This window comes from Hylobates moloch, unplaced genomic scaffold, assembly GCF_009828535.3.
Source record: "Hylobates moloch isolate HMO894 unplaced genomic scaffold, HMol_V3 SCAFFOLD_20, whole genome shotgun sequence".
NCBI lineage: Eukaryota > Metazoa > Chordata > Mammalia > Primates > Hylobatidae > Hylobates > Hylobates moloch.
In genome coordinates, this window is record NW_026652295.1 from 50,144,997 (window position 1) to 50,170,631 (window position 25,635).

The window sequence follows — 25,635 nt, forward strand, 5'->3', positions numbered from 1 at the left end:
GCTCTGACTGGCTTTTTACAAACAGCGCTGCTCTTTGGTTGAAGTCAGCCACTAAGTTCATCTTTAAACATGCTATCTTAAATTCCCCCAAGCCACCCGAAATGTGGTAGGAATGAGGATAGAGTTACACAGAATTCAGACTGCTTTGCCCTCTCAGAACTTCTAGGGAACTTCGCTTGGTGTTTCCTTCCCTAACGAGCTCAGCCACTTGTAACCAGCTCATTGAAAGGGCTGTGAATGTATTATGCTGATTCCTTTTCTGTTCCAGGTTATTATCTTGGGAATAACCCGTGTTTTGTTTTGTTTTACCCTCAGTCGCTTATAACTATTTAAAACAGTATCTTACTTTCAAGTACAGATGCTCCTCTACTTATGGGGTTATGTCTCAATAAACTCACATAAGTAAAAAATATCACAAGTTGAAAACACATTTAATAACCCTGATAAGCCCACGGTAAAGTAAGAAAATAAGCTGAACCATTGAAAGTCGGGAACTATCTGTATTTTAGAAGTTTTTTCAGCTTAAAAATTACCACGCTCTATCCTGCTTGGCCCAGCTCAGTCCTTCCCCAGGCTTAGAAGCCTGTGGTAAAGAGTGTGTGTATACTGGGGTGATGATAGTGGTTTCTTCTTACTCCCTTCTTTCTGTTCTCTGCTCCCTTTGTTCCTATTCAGCCATGCTGCTGTTTCTAGCCCTTGTAGGTTCTGGGAAAGGTTAAGGGGGTAGAAACCAGAGAAAAAGGGCAAAGTCTTATTTCTGTGGCTAGTAATGTCGTAATGTGGGACCAGGTCTGAGTGACATGTGCCCAAAGGCTGACTCTTTCTCCCAGAGCACCTTTTTTCTCTTTTTGGATTCAGGGGGTACATGTGCAGGTTTGTTACATGAGTATATTGCACCTAGGTAGTGAGCATAGTGCCCAGTAAGTAGTTTTTCCACACATACCCCCTCTTTCCCTCCCCACTCTGGTAGTCCCCAGTGTCTATTGTTCCCATCATTATGTCTGTGTATTCAATGTTTAGCTCCCACTTAGAAGTAAGAACATGCAATATTTGGTTTCCTGTTCCTGCATCAATTCACTTTAGGATAATGGCCTCCAGCTGCATCCATGTTGTGCAGAATACATGATTTCATTTTTTGTGGCTGCATAGTATTCCATGGTGTAGGTATACCACATTTAAAAAATCTAATCCACCATTGATTGGCACCTAGGTTGATTCCATGTCCTTTGCTCAGAGCCCCGTTTTGGTGAGTTCTTAGAACTCTTTCCAACCGGAAACTGCCCAGTGCACCACTCTCAGATGGAGGGGACCCAGTCTGTACCTGACCACCCCGGCTCTAATGGTATGCTCTCCAAGGCTCCTTCTGATCTTCCCGGGAGGCCCTTTCAGGCTGACACACCTTCCAGGGTGTGCACTCTCGCCATGTTCTCACCCAGATGGCTCTCTTGGCTGTGTAATTAGGCAGCTCAATCCCTTTCCTTTTCCTTTCCCTTTAGACTGTTTCAGGGGAGAACCAGGTACCCCAAATCTTGTGCTCTCCAAACTCCAGGGGACAGACATATGTCAAACCCTGAGTCTTTTAAAGTATCCCCTCGCTTAGCTTGCAGACCCAAGGCACTCCAGCCCCTTTCAAGAAGCTTGCACTTTCTGATATTTTCTCCATCACTCTTGCCTCCTGTGATAGAGGAGCTTTGGGCTACTCCTTAGCAAATCATTCACGGATCGGCAGCAAATCTGCAACATATGGAAATATTTGCCAATTTTTGTCACCAGCTTTGGGTCTCAGCCAAAATGGAGATTTAGGAAAGTCTCATTTAGCATCCTGTAGCCTGTTTTTGGTTGTTCTGTTTTGTTTTTGTGTTTGTTTTTTAGAGGCAGGGTCTTACTCTGTTGCCAGACTGGAATGCAGTGGTGTGACCATAGCTCACTGCAGCCTCAAACTCCTGGGCTCATGCAATCCTCCTGCCTCAGCCTTCTGAGTAGCTAGGCCTATAGTCTCAGAGGGAACTGTCTTCAATAAAATTGGCACTATCCACATACACTCCTTAAGTTTGCTGTCCACTTCTTGCCTTGCATCTCCTTTTAAGTTTACTTAAGATTGAGAAGCTGAGATCTGACAGCACCAACACGAGGTATAAAAGCGATTTCATGAAAGACCAAAGCCAGCAGGCCATTTCTATGGTGTCCAAACACTCGCTGCTCACCTGTTTATACAAAGCAGCAAGTATGGAAGCCACAAATGTCAGAGCAAATCACTTTTTCTACTAAAATCCTTAATGGCAGTGCAGCCATTAGACGTCACTAATCACCTTATGCTACAGTTATAGCTGGCATGCATCTGGAGTGTTAGGTTCAGGTGATGGAAGAGAGCTGAGCGTTAGCCTGTAGCAAGCAATATTGTAGGAAGCAGAAATGATCACTTCAAACTGGCCACCAGGGAGTTGAAAGATTCTAATACACACACACACACACACACACACACACACACACACACACACACAGACACACACAGAGAGAGAGAGAGAAAGATAGAATGAGAATTAAGATTAGCACTGGTAGCTGAAGCTATCAGGTCTAACTGAAGAATTTGACTAAGACTGCTTATAGTGCTTACGGCTTTGGGACTAATAAAAATCTGTCTTGTGGGTAAAGATGGGCTGTGAGTTAGCCACTACTCAGAAACCTGGGCCTGTACCTTGTCTGCACCATCAGGGGGCCTTGAAAATACCATCCAGTTAAGGTGTATCAAATCCATATCTATAGGCTTTGAGAGTATTTGGGACGAATAGGTAGAGAAGACTTCTCTAAATGTTGTCTCCAGAGAATCCACTTGGGTAAGTGACTCCTGAATATCCTGCTGGCACATAAGTTCATTTTAAAAAGCCAATTTGAGTGCTTTATATGTACCATGAACTTAGCATTCAGTATCTCTAAATCTCTCACCACCATTCCCCGCAAAACATGAAACCCTTTTGACACAGATGAGCAAAAAGACTCAGAAGGGTTAACTGCTTGAGTTCACCTAGCTTCTCACGGCAGAGCAGGACCCAACTCTACAATGAAGCTTGCTGTGCATCAGAACCACTCACCTTCACCTCAAGCAAACATTTCCTCTTTCTCACACCCCATGGGTGTCCTTGACTAACTGCCACTTGTAACTGCATTCATCTTTTGAAATCTCTCCAAAGATGGTTCTGGTAAACACAGCAAGCAGCTATAGGCAACAGCAGCCATGTAAGTGACACCAGCAATCCCCACTATTACTAACACTTGGATGTCTTCTAGTCAGCACCAACATATTTGTTGGCCTTTACACAAACGAAACCCCATTTCCTCCAAGCTAAATAAGGTCACAGTATAGCAGGCATCAAGGATGATGTGCTTGTTTCTGGAGATTCCTACCCACAAACCCCATGTTAAGAAAACCCCTTTTCCACTTTACTATTAAAGATTCAAATAAAAAGATGCTTATTGCTATCCAGCACTTGACATAACTGACTCTCCATCCTTAATTCTAATTCCCTAATTCATATCACAATGGACAAATACGGATCAAGATAATATAAGAAATGACTAATATAGTGAAAAATATTAGACATGAGGGCTAAAATTCATTGCAAACTCCTTTAAGCAAACGTAAACATCCATGTTAAAAGCATCACTGTATAAAAGCACGTCAAGGAAATTATGAGACAATTCTGATAATTTTCTGCCTTTTATTGTTATTTCGGAAAATATTTGATCATTTGTTCCAAAATGTACATTTAAAAAACCCATACAAAACTGTAATTTGTTTTAAAACCAGACAGAAACAGTGGAAAAATGATTTTGAAAAAAAGTTCACCAAAAGTAAAAAGACACCCCTCCCCCCAACCCTTTTACATGAAAGCATAAATACGGCAGGTACACATTTTCCTTGAGTTCCTTGTTGAAATTTGGTCCATATGAACAGGTTAGAGTAGAAAACAATCTGTCCACATTTGCATTATCAGTTGCTCAGGGCACCAGCAGCCTTAGTTCATCCTTCAGATGTTTTTTTAAACAGAGGAACTAAAAAATGAGGTTTACAGTCTCATCACATGAACACTCAAATCTGTACCCAAGGAAACGGTGGTATTATATTTACTATCACAGCCAGAGCCTATCAGGTGAACAGGGCTATCCACCTGCGGCTGTTGCTTGGCAAAATATCCTTCCTCTCCACGTGAAGAAGCTCTAGAATGCTTTTAGGCAGAGTGACGGTGATGTCATGGGCACCACACCAATCTTATTCCTGGACAATGACTTAAGCCCCATCATGAGAATGGTTTTTTCCTCTTCAACAGATTTTTTTAAAATAGACCTCTAAGATGATGCTACATGTTCTAAAAGAGTGCCACAGAAACCCACCCAGGATCACGAGAATGACAACAACAAAAGGAAAGTGGCTATTTCTTGTCTAAGGGATGATGACTACCCCTCCCATGGGTCCCATTTCTCCCCCAGTTGCAGGTGTTTTAAGGGACAGAAAGGCTGTGGAAAGGACCACTGGCTGGGAGAGTTATTGCACAACCCGGAAGAGTGAGAAAAACGTGGGCAGGCAAGGGGCAGGGGAGAGGGTTGCTGCGACTAAAACAAGGTAACACTGAATTAGGAGCTGGAACAGTTCTGCAACAGTCAGACATGTACGTGTTAGCACTTGAACTGGAGACTGGGAAGTAAAAGTAAACACCTTTATCATATAAACTTTGGGCTGAATGGGAAGCAAAATAGACCAAAAGAGGTTACGGCAAGTGGGCCTTTAAAAAAAAAAAAAAATCTGGGGGTGGGGAAAATAATGGAGAAGCAGAGCTTGCTATGTGGGGCCAGAGGAGAGTTTTCGAAGTGGGGGCTGGAAGCTCTGGGCTTCCCTTAATAGGTATGCTTGTGGTTGGGCCACCTCACAGACTTCCACAGCCACCCAGCTGGGCCAGAAGAGAACTGACACAAGGGAGAAACCAAAAACAAAACAGAACACACACCACAGACTCTAATGCTGGGCAGCGGGGTTAGAAACAAATGGGGCGAAACTGTCACAATCCGTGTCCCTTTTATAGGTAACTGTACTGAGGTATGGTGTCCTTGGCTGCCGTCGAGCCCTGGTAGCTGGGGGCTGGCCACGGAGTACAAGTGAAAACCACACAGCAAAGTAAGGCACTTATTCTCACACACACACGCGCACGCGCGCAATCTGCTTGGGACAAAAAGTCTACAGGGGTTGCCAAGCACAAAAGGCTACATGGAGACTGCAAATCCCAATGCTCGTCTTTATAGCTCTGCCAGTTCAGGGAACTCCATAAAAGAATGAGGCAGCTTTCACTGGGGAGAACTGGTCTTCAGCCTTTGCAAGGTGGAGCTAACACTCATGCGAGTAGTGGGGTAGAGAGAGAAGTTGGTAGTCTTCCTCACTGGGACAACCTTGGGCGGGAGAGGGATCCTATTTAGGTTTTCCAGTCATCTGACAATGACCTAATCCTCCAATCATCCCTAAAGTCCTCTCCTGAGAAAAGGAACCATAAGCTCGGAAGGCAGAGCGAGGGAGGAAGAGCACTCCACTGTCTTGACTCAAAAGCTTTCAGCACTCCCTCTGTTAGAGGAGAGGGCTTAGAACGTCAAGAATTGAAGTTTGTGCACTTGTGCCATAGGCCCTTAGGCGGAAGAATTAGTTACATGCCGACTTCCCTACCTCTCACACCAGGACTAGGAAAAACCAACCAGGAAGGCTGAAGCATACAAAGGAAACCCAAGCCAAGGCCTTTTCTAGGCACAAGGGGGTCGGCAACCCACTTCCAATTAAAGCATCCATGGAAGATAAGAATTTTGTTGTGGAATCCTGGGATGAGATGCACTCTTTCACCCAACCTCGTATTAGCTGCTTAGAAAAAAGAAGGGGTACTGACAAAGGAGGTCCCAAAAGAGACCCCAGAAGCACACACCCAGCCCAAGCTTCAGGGGTTCTTAGGGTCCCAGGGTTTCCGGTCAAGAGAAGGATCTGTGAACGTGGCCAGGGCAGAGGTGTCTATTGGGGTTTCTTAAATGTTGGGAAGTTATGCCTTGGGACATGAACAGACAAGTTTCTCAGCAACCATTTTGGTCTGGTGGCCCAGACACACATAAGATTAGAACTGACTCGAAAGGGAGGACAGCAGCTCCCCCCGTGGCTCAGCCTGCTCCCCTCTCGCCCAGAACCATCCCCTACCTTCAAAAGGAGCACATGCAATTTATTAATAGTGCAGCTATCAGCACCCGGATGGTAAAAATAACTCCCATCATCACTGCACCTCCAAGGAGGGGAGCAGGTAGCACGGATCCTTGGTCCATCGGCGCCACCTCCCTCTCCTCCTACTGTGTCTGTTGGCTTCCCCACAAATGTTAGTTAGCCAGGGCTGTCAAGAGACCACAGTTGCTGAGGTAGGTTATGTCTTTTCTCCTGCTCTTGGTGGATGGTGCTGAGCTCTCAAGCTTGGAGGTGTCTGGCAGAGCCTTCACAAATGGCTTGGCACTTTGGGGCAGGAGAGAATGCATAAAACTGAAGAAAACAGCCAAAGTGGCCAAAATTAGAACAAGCTAGCCCAACACACTCATAGGATGAAGTGGAATTATTTCAGCTCTGGCAACAGTCTGTGTCAACCTGCCAAAGACTTGGCTCTGCTGTGAAATAAACGTGCCAGGGAGGGTGGCGGAGGGAAGGGGGTGACAAAGTACCCTACAGCTACCCTCTAACCACCCCCACCCCAAACATCCCCGAAGCCCAGGCTGGCAAGATGCCAGCCCCACTCATGGTTTTTTTTGTTTGTTTGTTTGGTTTTCATAAAATAAACGCTTAGCACACCCCTGTCCACTGGGAAGCAGAGCCTAAGTTGACCCCAGCCACTGGGCTGGTGGGACCATATCCAAGGCATGATGTACTGGCAGCACAGGGAGCTTGCAAGAGACAGGGACATCAAGTTGTGGCGTCTCTGGCACCCAAGTGTCCTGGGACAGACCAATGAAAACCTACAGGCATGAGAATGAGGGTTGCTTGATGGCAAGATTTCAGCTGCTCTGCTCACCACTACCTCTCCAGCATCTGGCACAATGCAGGCACCTGGCACATCCCAGCATGCCATACATATCTGTTGAAGCCACAACTCAACAGTTTAACCTGGGGTCACCTGAGAGGCCTCCTGCATGTGAAGCCCTGCCAATGACACACCCTGGAGAGCACCCAGGATGGGTGTTCTATAATGAGGGAGGAAGGTGGGCTTAGGAGGCTGCTGGCTGAACACACCATTTGCAGTTATTAGGCAAGGTGGGGGGCCTGAACTCAATTACAGGCTCTTTCAGGGCTGTTTGACTGAAGTGGCTGAGGGATCCCGTATCAGGTCTGCTGTGTTGAAACCAAACTGCCTTTTTATCAACGTTTCTGCTGTGCAGCCCAGAGAAGTGTCAGGGAAGGAGAGGGAGAAATGGGAGAAATATATATTTTCAAAAACACTGTCTCACTTCCTAAGGGTAGTCAAAAGCAACCACGGGTAGCTCTTCCCATTTCTGCAACCTTATCGTACAGAGGGATGAAGGCCTCCAATGGCGTTAGGAAACAAATCCCTCAGTTACTGGGAAGCTAAAATTTATCTATGATGTAAGTGACTTGGAGAAGGAGAGTTGCCTTGATGAAAAGACCCATTTCCCCCTTTTTGAATCTAAATCCAAGTTTTGGTTTCTACTGTGATGTCAGAAAGATGACCAGTACTCCAAATGACACTACTATTCCTGCACCTACCAAGAACTACTCCCCTTTGCCTCAAAACAGAGTTCGGAGGTTCTTAATTAGGACTTTTTTTTGTATTTTTTAGACAGAATTTCGCTCTTGTTGCCCAGGCTGGAGTGCCATGGTACAATCTCTGCTCACTGCAACCTCCACCTTCTAGGTTCAAGCGATTCTCCTGCCTCAGCCCCCCGAGTAGCTGGGATTACAGGTGCCTGCCACTACGCCTAATTTTTTGTATTTTTAGCAGAGATGGGGTTTCACCATGTTGGCCAGGCTGGTCTTGAACTCCCAACCTCAGGTGATCTGCCCACCTCGGCCTCCCAAAGTGCTGGGATAACAGGCGTAAGCTACTGTGTCCGGCCATAATTAGGACCTTTTTAAAGCTGAACGCCCCTTCTAAAAGTCCTCACAAGGCACCATAAGGACTTGGAGGCCTTGTCTTCAGGTGGAGGGGAGGGGAAAGAATCTGTGAGGGAAGGGGCCAGAAAGGCGCCTATCATCTACCCAGAGAGTGACTCTCAGTCAGTCATGGTTTCATGCAGTCTAAAATGCTGTAGTTGTGCTCAAAAAACGACAATTCCAAAGAACACTCAACGAGGGCAGCCAGATGAACAGTGGTCCCAGTGACCCTCCCTGGACACCAAGGGACCGGCATGGGGCTGAAGCCCTTGAGGCTTAGTGTTTCTGCAGCTAGAGATGAAGTCAAGGTAGTAAGTTTGGCCCCTGACAGGGCTGGCTGGCTCTGGAGGTGAGGACCAGCCTATCTCAGGCAGGTTTATGAACTGCTGTTTGGTTTGGTTTTGAATGCTTGTGAATGGCTGAAAAAGCAATGGCGACTGGGACTGCTGGAGAAAGGCCTAGGTCGACTCCACTGTGGGTTCTGCCACCATTACCTTTCTGGAGGCACCTGCTGCGCAGTTTGCTCTGCTCTTGCTCTAAGCAGTGGGAAGACGTGTCTCCCCCACAGGGCGACAATAGGCTGGCTTCCAATCCGCGGCCAGCCACTGGTAGGAGCTCGAGTCACGGGACCCAACCGAGTTCACACCATCCTTCTGGATTGATTGTCACGTCCCAAAGCCAAATGCCTTGGCATTTACAACGAGCAGTGGCTGCTGTGCCTCAAGATGGTACATGCAGAACTGGAATCATATATCTCGTCAGTTAATCGGCACCAAGGAGATTATGATCTGAGAGGGTCGCTCTCTCTTCTTGCCCATCCACATGAGGACCACCAAGGGCCTGCTACCAGCCCCAGGCTTCTGACCAGCAGGCCCTGGGGGACCGAAGGACAGGACTGCAATCTTAGCTCCCCTCCCGTGGTAAAAATCAGACAGAAAAATTGCAAGATAAGGTGAAATTAGGAAGTAAAAAGGAAAAGCAGCAGCCATGAGGCAAGAGACAGAGCAAGCAAAAAGGTGCCAGCCATGGGCGCCTGGCATTCTGGAAAAGCCAGCACAGGACAGGAGTGAGGACAGGAGGTGGCCTGAGGGAGAGAAAGAGAAAGATTTTTGGCTTTATTGAGAATGGTTTGTGGAAGAATAAAAGCCAAGAAGAAGAAAAGCGAAACGCCCCCTCTCCCCCATTGAAAGACAGGTTTCGGCTGTTTGAGACGGAGCATCACAGGCAGGAAGGAGGAGGCAGGGAGGGGGCCTGGGCTCCTCGCCCCCTGCTGGGCCCCCACCAAGAGGATTCCTGTTCTTAGCACTTTGGCCTTAGGGAGACTTGAGTTTCTTAGTCCGTGGGGAGGTTCCGTTCTCTGCCTTCACCACTCCATTTTCATGGTAACCTGGGAAGTGGAGAGAGACAAGCATACATGGTGTTTCTGCTGAAGCTAAGGCAGAAGAGGGGAGGGTGGAGCCAGGCCAAGGAAGGGGCCCGGGCAGCCCAGCTGCTATACGTGGATGCACCAAAGGGGCGCCGGGCTGCAGCCTTGCACAGCAAACCCAAGCCAGCAGACGGCTCCCAGGAGGGTCCTGTCTTCCCCAGGGCCCTGGACTAGTGGCTCTGTTTGAGAGGCTTGGTCTCTGACTGCAATTTAGCAGGAGGGGCCTGGGATGACACACGGTAACTCAGCAACAACAGAGGCCAGCCTGCCCAAGCCTGAGGCTGGGACTAGATACTCGCCGAAATCACTTAGATGCTGTCACTGTCTCACTGTCCTCAGTTCCTCTCAGGCCCCTGCAAGCCATCAGCCCATTTCCAGTTCAGCGAGAACTCCCAGGAGCAGTGGCCACAGAAGGGAGGGGGACAAGAGGCTGTAGGAACAAGGCCTCTCACGGATGCCTGACACTCCTCTGGCAGAAAAATTGTGCTCTATTGTTCAAAATACTTCCGTGCGCCTGCTCAAATTCAGAGGTACTGGCTGCAGTCTTATGCCCCATACCTCCCCCGCCAGCCAGGTCTGACTCTGCGACACACCCAGCTGCACGCGTGTCTGGTTCAAACACACATAAGCCTTTGCCAAGCAGGTGGCCACCTAGAGAAAAGCAGGTGAGTCAGAAAGCAGCGCCCGGTGCAGACAGGCCCCCAGGCTGGGCAGAACGTGCGGGGCTGGCAGGGCCTGAGGACCTGCTGAAGGTGGGTGATGACTGGAGTGCGTGCAGGGGCCAAAGATTAGTGTCCCACCCCTACCCCCCACCTAGCACTATGTCACTGTGAGTCACTCTTGGAGACAGAGGAGGAGCCAGCAAGCTGGGAGGCAGGGGCAGGCTAAGATGTGGAGCAAAAGGGCAGGTGAGGACAGACGCCACCGTCCGGCACTGAGAATGGGCGGCGGCGGCAGCAGCAGCACTTGGCTGGGGTCCAGAAGCCACCCTGAGGACACACTTCCTGCCAGAGTTCCCCACCCAGCCACTCCCTGCCCCGTGATGGCTAGGGCTCCCAGCCTAGTTAGGGCCAGCCCCACCCACAGCCTGTCCCTGGCCAACACCCAGCCACGTGCCAATCAGGGAGCTAGAAGCCGCAGCCCTGAGGTAGGAGTCAGGAAGGAGAAGCTGGCAGGATTGGTCTGGGAAGCGCCCAAGAAGCCGGGTGCCTTGGCTCCTCCCACCCATCCCAGACAGACTTCCCTGGCTCCACTCTCTGCCAAGGGCCCTGGCACTCACCAGATTCCCTCTTGATGAGCCTGGCTGGTAGTCTGGGTGTAGCTGGGACTCTCCGCTTTGCACTCTGCTCATTCCAGTATTCCCGCCAGTGCCGCAGCTGGGAGTGGATGAAGCGCCACATGAGCCAGGCCTGGGCGGCACACACCAGCAGCAGCACGCAGAGCCTGCAGAGGGGCAGGGGGTGGGCTTAGGCTGGGGCTTGGGCTCACAGCCTTGGGGCTGGGTTGTGCAGGGGAGAACAAGGGCCAGGGGCCCTGCAGTTCCCATGGCTCATCACCTCCACCTTCACCACTGGCCCTCTTCCATACCACCACTATCACCAGGAAGAATGTGTGCTTCAGTCAGTCTGTGCTCCAGCACACATCACATGTGCCACGGAGACGGGAAGGAAGTGGCGACAGACGTACGGCCAGCTCTACAATCACGTTACTCCCATGACGAGGGAGGGGGTCCATGGCTGTGTCTCTTTTGCGCCCATTGCACAGAACAAGACTAATGTAAGCTCCACAAATATTGGTAGAATTCAAATGAATTGAATTTCTGGAAGAGTGGCTTCTCATTTAAACATGTCACTTAAAAGTGGAGCAACTGGACAAATCACTCTCCTGGGCCTAGGGGCTCCGGGAAATAGTGGCTTCCTCACTGCCTTTCTCGCTAGTACAGGAGGCCACTGGCCAAGCCATTGAGCACACGGTTTTAAAGCACCCACACGCAAGAAGAAGAGGAGAATGGTATCAACTGAGAGACTGGGTGTGACGCCTCTGTGCGCCACAAAGTGCCAGACAAATGTAAGGGATTCCTATTTGGACTACAGTCTGAGCAAACCAGGACCAGGGGGTGAAGATGGTTTGGATGGAACCAGAGGCTGCTATCTCTTCTCCCCTCAGGCCTGATATCCAGAGATTTCCAAAAAATAACAACATGTGGGAGACTAAAGGGTCTGCTGCCTCCAGACCTTCTGCAGGGGCTGTGCCAAGTTCAGGAGGCTCCTTGTGGTACTCAGGAAGCCCTGGCTTATCACCTTGGACGTCTGCTCGACTCACCTGCAAAACAAAGTGTTGAAGTTCCCTTTCTCGGGATCAAATGCCTGGTTTTCCATGCGAGCCAGTCCAAAGCCAATGGCCAGCACCGCAAGGGTGAGGATGAAGAGGCGGGTGACCCCAAAAACAGCAGCCCAGGCACTGAACCTGCTCACAGAGGCAGAAGAGGGATGTCAGTCTTTAGCGCCCTTGAAGGAATCTTCACCCACTTCTCCAGAAGAGACCCCGAATGGGAAGAGGCTTCAAGGGTGGCTGGGGAAAGTGCTTGAGGGGCGAGATATCTAAAATCAGATGTTCCAGAAAAAAATAACGTGAGGGCACCACGTGCAGGTAAGCGGGCAGTGGGCACCCAAGGAGGGACCCTCCAACCATCCGGGCCTCAGGGGAACCCCTGCCCAGGCCTCTAAGCAGGCCAGCCTGCAGCAGCCCCACTTACAGTTTCTCATTGTTTTCATCTGCAAAGTAGAAGAGTCGAGCCGTGTGGAAGAGGAACTCAGTTGAGTACTGCAGCAGCAGCAAGATCAGGCCCAGGCGGCTCAGGCTGGGGGTGGGAAGACTAGACTTACATTCCCTCCACGATGCTGCGTGGAGCAGAAGCCATTGCATCTTGGCTCAGGCTGCCCCGGTGCCTGGCTGGGCTCTGCTTTCCACTCCCACTTTCCCTGGCTGGCTCTGCTCCATCCTTTAGGATTCAGTTTAGCTCTCGCACCTTTAAGACATTTTTCCTAATACCGACCCGCTGGCCGTTCAGCTGTCCTGTCTCGGTCGGATGCCCTCGCCTGCTCCCACAGCAAACCTGGCATAGGCCCTTCACAGTACTTAGCACCTTGCACTCATCACCCAGGCTGGAACCAAGTACATAAAAGGTACTCAGAACACATTTGCTGAGCTCTGAGTGTAGGAATATGACATGTTCCTGTTGTCTGACTTTCCATTATCTAAGTCTTCACAGCTCCGAGGTAACACGCAGAAGCAGCAAGTGCTCCTTCTGTGTGGTCTTGCTCATACATTCTTCCCCAGTCCTCGCCACTGCTACGGTGACAGTGCAGACTGGCTTCTTAGACCCGTTATGCATGTGACACGTGACCATCCAACACAAGGGCAGAGCGGGCATCACCCCACAGCCTTCGGCCCTCAAAGACCCATCCAGGAATTGATGCTGCTTCAGGCCACCAGAGACAGGAGACAGTTTGAGAGCTCCCTCCCTGCCTCAGTCTTACTAATCCAAGTCAGTCATCCGCACAGGATGCCTGCCGCAAGGACCTAGTCCAACGCACCTCGGGATTTCCAGGCACCTCGGCAGAAAGTTACACACAGTGAGCTCTGTAAGTGCCAGTCTAGAGAAAGTGTGGGGTGCTCTCTTTTACTGCATGGATAACACTCAGCAAAAGCCCAAATTATCAATGACACAGCTTATTAACATCAAAAGAATTCTTTTCATAAAAGAGGCTCTTCGAGAACTAATATGATAGCAATTCTTTCTGCTTCTAGAACAACCAAGAGAGACCTACTCTCCATGTCATTATAAACCAAAGGGAAGGGAATTCCAGGGCTACAAGCCCTAGCAGTTTGCATTGGACACTGTGAGGTAAGAGCCCAGCTTTGGGAGGCCTTCAAGCCGCAAAGCCATGGTTCAAAGGCCAGCATCCATTGGAAGTCTTCCTGGTTCTCTCTGTTGAAGGTCTTCTTCTGCGTTGCAGAGCAGATGATACATACCGTGTAATGGTGTTCATCACTCTCAACTATCCTTACTTATGTCTATAGCTGTCTCTTCAGACTAAGAATGAACCACTGAAGATAAATAATCTTCCATTACCATCTTTGTATTGCCAAGTCTTAGCGTGGTGCTAGGCACACAGAGGATGTCAACAAATGCCTGATAATTACATGATTGTGTGGACAGATGCATGGACATAAAAGGGCAAGGAAATCTGGCTGGCTCCATGGTCTCACTCACTTTAAGAGGTATGCTCCAGCAATATGCACCAGGTACAGGCAAATATACTGGAGCTGGCGGGGAATTTCCTCCTGGAAACAAGAGAAGCAGATGGTAAATTTGCTAATTCCCTAACTGAAGATTCAGGGAAGGGGGAAAAATGCAGGGGGATGAGAGAGGGCCAGGCTCCTCTGGGCTGCTTTAACACACAGTCCCATGTCCCACAAGTCCCATAGTCACTGCACCAGGCTGCTGAAATTCAAGGGCATTCAGGTCCGTTCCCAAATTCCAGCAGCCTTGAGTCTAGTGTCAGAGGACGAGGTTTGGATTGAGAAAGAAGAGACAGGGACTGGAGAAGAGGGCTCTTGGAAATAATTCGGAAGGAAACTATAAAAAGTAAAAATAAAAAAAGACTATGGAAATGGCAAAGACCTCTCCTTTGACATCTATAAGATGAGAGTTAGGTTTCCTCCAAAGCCACAGGTCTGGTGGAAGAGGCAGGCAAGAGACTGACACTGGTGGTCAACTACCTGGCACTTCAAGAGATGACTCAGCATGTTGCTCAACCCCCAACATATTCCTATCACCACCCAACACCCCATGCTTCTGGAGGAAAGGAAGGGAGGTACCCCTGGGAATAGCAGGAGGGGAGTGGTCAATGAATGGCCTCCAAGAAGGGGGAGAAGTGAGCACTCACCTTCCGTACCTTCTGGAAGTATAGCTCAGGAAGTGCGTGCAGCCAGTAGGCCAGCTGGCATAGGTAGAAAAACTTCACCTGGAAGCTGGAGACAAGGGGGCAAGTCACACGGGCAGGATAGAGAAAAGTGTCCCTGCAGGCGCTGGCCAAGCGCGGGAGGGAAAAGCATGGGCCGAGACTCTGCCTGTGAGGAGCTGGTCCAGGAGCAAGGGAGTTAGGCCAGTGACCGCTGCACCCTGAGCCTGGGACCCTGGCTTCTCCGTTGGCCTGTGCCTTGTTCCACATACAAGACCACTTAAAGGACACGGAAAGTCCACAGAAAGAAACAAACATGATTAAAATAGTGCAGAGGAGGAAGAATCCTTCAGCCTTGAGGAGGGAGCTGATTACAGAGCACTGTTGATAGAGATAGGGACCAACAGATACACTGACACAACAAAGGGCTCTAAGTAGCAAGGGAAGGTTCTAACTCAGCCCTACATCCTTTGCTATTGTTGCTCTTAAAGGTCTCGGGACAGGCAGCCAGGCGCGGTGGCTCACACCTGTAACCCCAGCACTTTGGGAGGCTGAGGCAGGTGGATCACCTGAAGTCAGGAGTTTGAGACCAGCCTGGCCAACATGGTGAGATCCCGTCTCTACTAAACATACAAAAATTAGTTGGGCGTGGTGGCACATGCCTGTAATCCAAGCTACTTGGGAGGCTGAGGCAGGAGAATGGCTTAAACCCGGGAGGCGGAGGTTGCAGTGAGCTGAGATCGCGCCATTGCACTCCAGCCTGGGCAACAAGAGCAAAACTCCATCTCAGAAAAAAAGACAAAAAACAAAGATCTCGGGAAAGGCAAAGGGTGGCCTCCTGAGGGAGATGGCCCCGGGTATTGCCCTCGGGGTAAACCGCCCTCTTGGCAGCACTATATGAGGCAGAGGACGCTGGCTCTGACAGACCACCAGCCATGGCAGGCCAGAAGGAAAGACACTCTACGGATGTCAGGGGGTCGCCAAGAAGGTAGAAACCCAGAGGGCATTATGGAGGGAGATGTTCTGCTTCTGTATCTGTCTCATGCAGTTGAGGCACCTCCGTGATGGGAGCCAGCACAGATGGCATTTCATCTGGGGATTCTCTGGTCAAGCATGCTGAGAAGAAGTGGCTTCCAGACAAGTCTACCATCCACAATAGGCTCAGGGCATGATCTGCTCGTCAGGCCAGCTGGGCCTGTGGTGTTCTGGCCACACTCCACTGGGAAAGGAAGGCAGTGGGCCCGGTCGCTCCTCCCTGGGGCTGAGTCAACAGAATACTCACGGGAGGTGCACATGCGGGTAGTCTTCCCAGAGGCTTCTTGGGTTTGTTAAGTATCCTTCCTGCAGTGGGCGAGAAGAGAGACCATTTAGAGACGTGGACATGAGACCTGCTGGGGCCCTGGGACCGGTCCAGGGGTCAGGGATGCATCCAGCCCCCACCTGACAGAAACAGGAAGGAACAGGAAATGTGAAAACAGAGAACTTCTCTGTGTGGGACCCCTGGCGCTTGGCTGGTTTCTTTACTGTGGAAGAGTCATGCTGGAGTAGGAAGGGCCACGCTCTGAGGTCCAAAGACCCACATCTGAAGATGAGTCTGACAAGCGAATTATTAGTCTTGCTCCTCTGAGCAAGCTAATTAGTCTCCCTAAGCCACAGCTGGCTCATCTGCAAAACAAAATAAAAATACCCACCCTCACAGAGTTATTGTTGGAAATGAATGGGACAGTTTATGTGCCAGTGTCTAGTCCTGTGCCTGGCATGCAGGCGCTCAGGAAATGCCTCTATAATGAATAAGCAAATGAACTCTAGAATCACCACTCGCTGGAAAAATGAAAAGCCTTTGGCTTTTCACATCCTGCTGAATAAAAAACATGGCAGGACCCCATAGGCCTCACCATGCAGCTGGACTCTGACACCTACCACACTGTGTCATTACTGTCAGTTGTTTCCATTACTCTTGCAAGTCCCTTCACACTAGGGCCTTTTCTTGCCTGTCTTTAGAATTCTAACATCTAGCCCAGCATCTTATATGGGGTGGGGGTGGGAACATGAAAATCCTTCCATCACAAAACATCTAGAAATGCTGGGTGAAATCTAATGAATATTCTTTTAAATGCAAAGAGCTGAGCTCACAGTAAGAAAGGGAAACCCCCTGGGACCCAAAGAGAGAGGGAGGCTAAAAGGCAGAGCAGTAAAGTGACACTGTAGCAGCCCAGAAGGCACTACTCATGGGCCAGGGTTTTTGTGCCCATGTGAGAACAGAAGATGGTGCCTTGGGAGGTGGAACCCAAGACCCTTGTATAAGACCAGGACCTCTGAAAGGCCACAATCTCAGAGAAAGGAAAAGACTAGAAAGTGTTTGCTGACCAACACAGGGAAATGAAGATGTCTGCTCAGCCCATACTCAAGGTGAAAACAAAATCATTTATTCTAAAAATCTGCAACCTCAGGTTCACTCTGAGTTTGGAGGTGAAATATACTACTTGTGTGATCCAAAAGCCGCCAAGGTAAGAAATTAGAATTAATAGTGTGGTGGGCCAGTGATACCCTAGGGACATACCCTCATCCAAGGATGCTCAGGATTCCCACAGATAAAACCTTGCTAAAGATGAATTTATAATCCAAGATTACAAAGCACGGGAAGAAATAATCTACCACAAGCAAGAGTCAGCTGACACTACAGGAGTGCAATAAACACCAGTTGGTTGAATGAATGAATGAGGAATGCTTTGGGCAATTTCTCTCTTCTGAAGAAAGGGCTCTTACTTGTCACTCAGAGAAGGCAGAGCAGATTAGATTAGGATGACTTCATTTTAGAAATGGGAAAATGAAAAAACAGATAGGAAGGATCTCCTGAAATAAGACGGTTTTGTTTTGTTTTGTTTTTTTTTGATACGGAGTTTTGTTCTTGTTGCCCAGGCTGGAGTGCAATGGCACGATCTCAGCTCACTGCAACCTCCGCCTTGCAGGTTCAAGTGATTCTCCTGTCTCAGCCCTCCCGAGTAGCTGGGATTACAAGCACGCACCACCATGCCTGGCTATTTTTTGTATTTTTGGCAGAGACGGGGGTTTCACTATGTTGACCGGGCTGGTCTCAAACTCCTGACCTCACTTGCCTCGACCTCCCAAAGTGCTGTGATTACAGGCGTGCACCATCGCGCCCAGCCAAGATAGTTTTTCAGTAGCACAGCTGAAATCCGAGTTGGGCCACAAACCTTCTGGTCCAATAACTTCAGGCTAGGTTGCTTCAGTAAATCAGAAAATCAGCTGAGCTGGTGGCTTTGATGAGAAGGCTGAGAACCTCAAATGTTCACACTGGGATTAAAGGCAGAGGTTTTACAGTGCTCAGAATGAGGCCAACAGGGTTTAGTAAGAAGCATTCTAGGTTATTGTCTATTAGGATCTTTAGTTGTATTTCCAAGTGAGGGCCGATCCACCCACCTCTGAGTCACTAAACGCCCTGTGACCTATCAGCATGCCTTTCGGGTATAGTCCACAGCCCTAATCCCACAAACTTGGGCCTCCATGAGCACAATAACCTGACTGATAAGTCCAATCGGATACATGTATACCACTGTAGTCACAGTCACCTGGATTAGAAGGAAATGATCTCACTTCAAACTTACATGGCCTCATTTCTAAACTCTTCTCACTACCACTGCCCTCCTCTGTCCTCCCTGGGTCATGAGCCGATTGAGGAATAAAAGTGGATGAGGCTTTCGGGTGGTGGCGTGTGTGGCAGTGGTGACAGTTGTGAGCTCATTCCAATACACTGCTTCTGTCACCTCCACCCGCCCCCTCTGTCGCACATATGCCTACCTTCATCAGCTCTCCTGCCCCTGGCTACCTCATTCCAGGGACATCAGAGAGGTGAGAATGTCTCTTCCTAGAGGAAGCAGGAATGTACTTAGCAGGAAAAATGGTACTTCTGAAACTGAGGTGGGAGAGAAAGTTTTGCCAAAACAAGACTCGCCAAGAAAAGCAGCACTGAGAGCAATGTAAAGCCCAGAAAATCTCGTGATTTTAAACAGTAACGCTCCTTGGCTTGGCCTCTTACTTAGAGACAAAGAGGTCAGAACTTTGAAGCCAACAAGCAAAGAAACTCCCCAGAAAAATGTTGCCTGCTTGTGAATGTCCAGTCCACTGGGACTGGAGGAGGAAAGGGGTGGAGGGAGGAGAGCAGGGGGAGCCAGAGGAAAAATGACTCACTGCTCTGAGAACAGCCTTTTCCAGACCTCTGTCCAGGCAGCTGTCTGAGGGAGGACTGAGGCTGGGGCACCTCTGAGCTCAGGCACGCAAAGCACCTGAGCCCACAGGGGGCTGAGTGTGACCCAGCAAGCACCTGAAACCCACCCCAAATCCCATCCACTGACAGGCCCCAGTGGATGGTTTGGAGAAGCTTTTGAAATCCTTTGTTCTCTCTTGATTCTACAAATCCACCCATGAGCTAAGCAAGGCCTCAACAAGGTGGAGAGATCCCTCCTGTTTTCCCGGCAGCCTTGCTTTTGGTATGTGAACAAACACAACCACGAAGAACAGCATAATTCACATATAGCACAGGCAAGTGCTACATAAATTCAGACATTCCTTATATTATTTGACCATCAGAACAACCATACACTAAAAATCTGCCCTAAAGCAGCTAGTCTGTTAGTAGAAACCAGTCCTGGTAGAAGCACCAGCATTAAGGACATTCCCTCTACTTGGCTCTAAAATCTACGGTGGGTTTTAGGTTCTAAAACATGAAGTCAAATATAGCAAGGAAGGCAGACGGGGAAGACCAAACGCCCACCCATCCTGCTTTCTCCAGCGGAGTGTTTTTTTCTTTTTCCCTCAACAATGAGTAGTCGATCAAAGGTAGATTAAAAGTTGGAGGTTGACATTCCTATAAAATTATTGGTGGTCCAGCCACACTCCCACTGCTCTGCCTCTATATATGCAGACAGAAATGTTTCAATCAAACACCAAAATAATACTGGTATTTCTGGTGGGAGGAATTTGCTGTTTTGAACTTCTCTATATTGTTCACTTTTTTAAAAAGTGATCATTTATGATATTTATTAAAACAACCAATTACTTAAAAAATGTTGAAGGCTGGAGAGAGAAGATGCGTTTGCAGTTTATTCACTCATTCTCGTAGCCAACATTTAGTGGGCCCTTAGTATGTGCCAGGCACCGTACCAGGGATACAGCAGTGAGCACGGTGCCTGCTAGCAGGCAGCTCAGAATCTAGTGGGAGCAACGGAGAATACACAGTCAAGAAAAGCACCAGCAACAGGCACAGCACAGAAAATGCAAATTGGTAGGGGGTTCTCTGAGGAGATGGTATTTAGGCAAAGACTTGGATGGCAAGAAGTAGTTGGCCATGGGATGGCAGGGGATGGAGCCCTTGAGCAGAGAAACCACCAGTGCAAAGCCCAGGATGCAGAACAGCCAGGACAAAAGTGGGGTTGTGGCCAGTGAGATGAGACCAGCAAGATCAGCAGGGCCCAGATCACATGAGTGGGGAGGAAAAAACGATTTCACTGCAAGTGTGATGGGGCTTTTAAGCACGGGGATGTATGGTTTTATTTCTGTTTTAAAAGATCCATCTGGCTGAGCAGAAAATGGATTGGGGTGGGAGGGTACAAGAGTGGAAACAGTCTCCTTCTAGAAAAAAGACATTCAGTGTCTGCAAGAGATGATGGTGGCTTGGACTACACAGATCAAGGTTTCTCAGTCTTGGCACTATGACCAGATCGTTCTTTGTTGTGGAGGCTGTCCTGTGCATTAAACGCTGTATCGTAGCATCCCTGGCCTCCACCCACTAGATACCAGTAGCATATTGCCAAATAGCCCCTACAGGCCCAAATCTCCCCGGTCAAGGGTCACTAGACTAGGGTTGGTGGTGCAGGCAGAAAGTGGCAGACAGTCTCAATGTGTCTGGGAGGCAGAGCTGGCAGGACCTGCCGATGAAATGACTGTGGAGAGTGAGAGAGAAAAGAGTCATGAAAAAATTTGCATCATAACAGAAAAATATTATTTTAAAAAAAAAAAAACAAGCTGTTTTTATGCCTTTTACAGAACTACCTCTCTTCTTCTTCAATCACTTTCCTTCCAGGAAGCACGGTTCCAATGGAGGAGGGCAAGGAGTCAAATGTTGTTAGGAAGAGTTGCGGGGGGGCGGGGGGGGTCACTGGAGCTTTCCGTGGTCCCCTGGTCTCTGTGCCTATTGAATATGTTGAGTGGGGAACTGGCTCTCCCCAGAATAAAAGACTGTTATGTGCCTCCCCAAGAGAAGTCTATGTGCTCTCAAACTAATTAGCATCATGTTCAAATCCTTGAAGAACTGAGAGAGGCAAAGGCAGAGCTGCTGAGCATTTCACACCCTGGAAGCGTGTTAAGCAACTTGGCTCTAGCCTCCAAATCTGGTCGCCACGTGTCACAGCTGGGGTGGAATGTTTGGGGGTGAAGTTGAAAGGGTAAAAGTGATTCAGAGATGAGGCAACCCTTCTCCTGAACGGCGGTTAAGCGTCTTTGGTATCTTGAGGCTGTTCTGCTTCAAAGCAGCTCAGGCCTCCAGGGGGTGGGCATGAACTGAACATCAAGGGACTGGGTGTGGTCTGAAACCTGGAAGTCTAGGGACTTGTGTGCACGGCACAACAGCAGGGATGCACTGTTCACCCAGTGTCCATCTGCCCCGGGACTGTGACAGAGTAGCCTTGCTTGAGAGGACAGAAGTCTTGGGCCCCTCATTTAAAATTCCTAGTGTTCTGCTTAGGAAAGCTGTTCTATGATGAAATGATAATAGGAATAAAAACAATGTACAAAAGGACATGTTGACTCTGGCTTTGAGAATAGGAATTCAACATTCAGCTCTGGAGACAGAGTTCCTCGTGATGGGAGGGCCCGTCACTGTCACTGAAAGAAGAGGAAGAAAGTGAGGGATCTGTGGAAGGCCGGGAAGGAAATCTTAAAGAGGTCGCGGGGTTGCTGAATTTTCCAAGACCCAGGCATGGATTTCTCAGGGGGCCAGGTTACAGGAAGGTAGAGCTCCAGGTGGTGGTGGGTACTAACTCAACACTTCCTAGCAGGACAGGCAAGGTCTTGTTACAGGAAACTCCAAAGGACCATCCACATTCCTTTCTATGAGGGGAATTTTGCTGTATCAAAGGTTGCTTGAAATAAGAGACTGTTTACGTAGAAAGGAGGAGAAAATTGTCTGATCCTGCAGGCATTTGTTGAAACGGCATTGACTCTCACAGGATTTGATGAGCTGACAGAGTGAGGCTGGCCTTGTTTATAGAAGGCCAAGGTAGTAAAACAGAGAGTAAGCTGGGCTTGGAACTCTACCTCCAAGTCCAAACTATCCTTTGCTGTTTCAAAACCACAGAACCACAGGCATACTGCAAAATTTGTAACATGGGTATCAGAATGAACATCAAATGTATCTTATGGGACAGTGTTTGTAGAAGAGCCTTGTAAAACAATACAGTATTATGTAGATACATGGTATCATTACTGCAGTATTGCATAATGATTATAACAAGTGGTGACTGTTGGCCAAGATGACTCTCTCCAGCTATAAAATGGCATCTCTCCACAATACCATGAGGATGCAAACATAGTTTCAGTTCTAAGAAGCTAAGAAGGTTCTAAGAAACTTGTTCCCCTTAACAGAAACAGAAAAAGAGCAAGGGGTCCTTCGCAATCATTTGATTAGCAATCAATCCCAGAGCCGGAACTGCCCCTTGGTTTGAGCTCTCCCGCTGCAGCAGTCCTGAGAATGGCTCACCGTCACCACCACGTAGAAGCACCAAATCACCGAGGTGAAATGAAAGACGACCAGCTGTCCAGATTCATTGAACTTGCTGTGTTTGACCTTGGAGAGATGAAGCCGTTTGCTGATTTTCTAAAGAATAAAGAAAACCCCTCATATTAATATACAAACGTATCCACATTGGGCAGGTTTCAAACTCCTGTTTTCTCCCCACAGAAGGGTTGAACATTGTTAGAAGTTTGCAGCTGGCCATAATCCAAGTCATTTGGTGTAAGCCTACTGTGTGCATACAGTGCTTGGTCTAAGGCAAACATTTTGAGAAAGTGGCAAGATGAATGTCTCTAGCCTACATGCAAAGAAAATATCCCCAATTACTCAAATGTGCCACAGACCCATAAGGACACCATCTCCAGACAGCTTTCTCTCTGTGTAATAAATACTGCTGTCCCATGTGCTGATTAAAGGAGGCTGTGAGAGGGAACAGACACCAAAGTGTGGTGAAGGAAGCCCAGGCAATAGACCCAACCAGCGCAAGCAAGTTGGAGGACGAATGGGTGCAGAGCTGCAGTTTCCTCCACGGCCAGGTCCTCCACCCCAAGACACCTCCCCAGCTTCTGATCTCAGAATCCAGACATGTCACTTACATCTAAAATGTACTCCTGAACCACAGCGTGCAAGATGATGGTGATGAAGATGTAGAACAAGACTGTGACCAGGTCCTTAGGGCCATAGTGGTAGTGCACGGTCTCACTGTCTGTGGAGGTAATAAAAGTCCCATCAGCATCCCTGGAGGAAGGAAATACTCTGGGACCCAAAACTGAAATGAGATGGGAGGCAAAATGTGCCATCAAATGCTACCCATTTGCTATAGCCCCAGACTCAGAAGAAGGTTTCTGCCCCAGAATCCTGCCCACCCTCTGGTCTTAGCCCTTGGAAGCACCAATGGAGGTGGCTAAGGAGAACCAAGTGCACGGCTGTATTGTCGTAACAGTATCTCCTGAGTCTGTGCAGCAGAGCACAGTGGTTATAACGGAGCCAGGGTTAGAGACCACCAATCCCCATCACTGGCTCTATCACTCCCTAACTGTGTGACTGTGGATAAAGGATTAACCTCTTTGAGCCTCAATTTCCTCCCCTGTAAAATGGGACTGCAGTTACGCTTTTTCAAGAAGGCACCGCGTAAGGGTGGACTCAGAAGCTGGACTCTTCAGTTTCTATCGCAGCTCTGTCCTGTGTGACCCAGGGGTATCCCCATGTGTGACTTTTCTGTACCTCAGTTTTCTCATCTGAAAAATGAGGACCTTTCCTGCATAGTAGGTTTATTATGAGAATTAAATGAATCAATAAATGTGAAGTGCTTAGAACAGTGTCTGGCACATAGTAAGTGCTATATATGCACTTGCTATTATTTTTGTTGTTGGGCTAGTGTAAGGATCAAATGAGATAATTTGCCTACAACAGTGCCAACAATTTACAGTAAGTCTGCAATAAATGATGGCTTATTAAACTACAATTTAGTAGTAATAAATTAGACAACATCCCAGGTATAGAAATCTTGTGAAACTCTGCCATTGCAGCCTGTGGACAGAGGAGAATCTGCATCCTTGTTCCAGTCAGTGGGCAGCAGGCTGCGGGGCTGTGAGCCTGGTGGCTGTGTGCCTGGGTCTGGGCTGCTCTCTGCAACCCCCCACCTCCACCAGGCAAATGGCTGCTCTCCAGCTGTGCTGCGTTCCCTCTGAGTCACACACACATGAGTCATCTCACTGCTGGGATGCATTTACCAGAAGGTAGCCAGGCTCAGTTTGTTTCAGGGTGGCCAGGGAACAAAGTCAAGCTGATTGGGTCACTCTGGGAGTCCGCCCTAATCTCAGCCACCCTAGACTGGGAGAATGTAACGGTGGGCAGTGGTGAGGGGGTGGGAGGAGGTGGTGAGGACAGAGAGAACATGATCTTTGAAATCAGACAAACTTTCCTTTTTCCTCTCCCTCTTCCTTTCCACAAAGACCTATTCTGTGAGAGGCACTGGGCTAACTGTTGAAACATGGAGATAAAAGACACCACCCCCGGTTGAAAAACATACAGTGCAGCAGGGGGACTAACAGACAGACGTACGATTACACTACAGACAGGCAGCGCTCCCGAGAGGCACACACAGTGAGCCACAGCAGGCGAGGGCCCCACTCTGGCTAGGGTGGAGGCTGTGGGTAAACTGTTCACTGGTCAGGGTGAACAGAACAGCACTGGAACTCGGGGACCAGCAGGGGAGGCCGGTAGGGGGGGCATCCTAGCCAGAGAAAGCAGCATCCACAAAGAATGAAGGGACTGCGGCTGGAGTGCTGGGGGCAGAGGGGAGGTCACCGTGGTAAGCGGCGGGCTGCTGTGCGTGGCCTTGTGTGCTGTGTAAAAGGGTGTGGACTTTACCCTGAAGGCAACGTGCAAACATCGAAGAATTCAAATTAAACAGGAAAATGATGACATTTGCGTTCTGGAACATTTACTCTGGCAGCAGTGAACATGGCCAGAGGTAAGGACACCGGTTAGAAAGCTGTTCCTGTGATCCAGGTAAGAAGCCACAGGGCCTGAATCACGGCAGGAGAAGAGAGAGGAAGGGAGAAGGAGGGCTGTCAGTGAGAGAGAGCTGATGAGCCTTGGCTACTGAGGACCGAAGGGCTGGGATCCAGGATGGGGAGTCAGGCCCTGAAGACCCGAGGAGAAGACACGAAGATGAGGGAGAGGAGACTCATGGCCCAGCCTCTCCGCTCTACCACGCGTGACGCCAGGATTACATTTTCCTTGCCTTCTTCATAAAGAGACCAATTAGGTGGCCGCATATTTTGAAATTATAAAATAACTAAACACAGTTTCATCATCATGATCACCCTTACTAGGCAAAATGGGATTTATACTCAACCAAACAAGCACAGTCCAAAAATCCGTGAAACAGTACCTGACAAGGCCTTAGATTATCCATTTTAAAGCCCTTTACGAGGGTCACCTGCCATTCTTGATCCCAAATACTAGGGTTCCAAAGAGATGTGACTATAATCTGAAATCCTTCTTGAAACTAGAATGAAATAAACACAGACTCGTGTTCCTCTGCTGTTGAGAGCTGCACACATGCATCCTCATTGGCTGACAAACCATGCACAGGGCTCCATGCTGGGCGCTGGGAGATGGCAGTGAGCAAGGGGGGCACAGCCCCTGCCCTCTTGGAGCTTAGCAGGTACACACCACATCCTGGTATACTTAAACACCAGAGGCCAAAGAACTGTAACTCAACAACAAAAAACAAACAACCTGATTCTAAAACGGACAA

The 25,635-nt window shown here is 48.8% G+C and overlaps 2 protein-coding genes across 4 annotated transcripts in view; one reads left to right on the forward strand and one right to left on the reverse strand.

Annotated features, from left to right (window-relative positions):
• The window catches only part of EFHC1 (EF-hand domain containing 1), a 105,165-nt gene that overhangs the window by 75,018 nt on the left and 4,512 nt on the right, over positions 1-25,635 (forward strand). The gene's annotated exons all lie outside the window — the stretch shown is intronic.
• Positions 9,253-25,635, reverse strand: part of TRAM2 (translocation associated membrane protein 2) — a 75,132-nt gene continuing 58,749 nt past the window's right edge. Inside the window, exons 3-11 of the mRNA XM_032141600.2 lie at positions 22,964-23,073; positions 22,335-22,451; positions 15,843-15,901; positions 14,546-14,630; positions 13,870-13,940; positions 12,349-12,453; positions 11,916-12,059; positions 10,873-11,036; positions 9,253-9,554 (exon numbers count right to left, since the gene is read on the reverse strand). Coding sequence (XP_031997491.1) covers positions 9,481-9,554; positions 10,873-11,036; positions 11,916-12,059; positions 12,349-12,453; positions 13,870-13,940; positions 14,546-14,630; positions 15,843-15,901; positions 22,335-22,451; positions 22,964-23,073 — 929 coding nt within the window. The 3' untranslated portion in view covers positions 9,253-9,480. The remainder of the gene's footprint in view (positions 9,555-10,872; positions 11,037-11,915; positions 12,060-12,348; positions 12,454-13,869; positions 13,941-14,545; positions 14,631-15,842; positions 15,902-22,334; positions 22,452-22,963; positions 23,074-25,635) is intronic.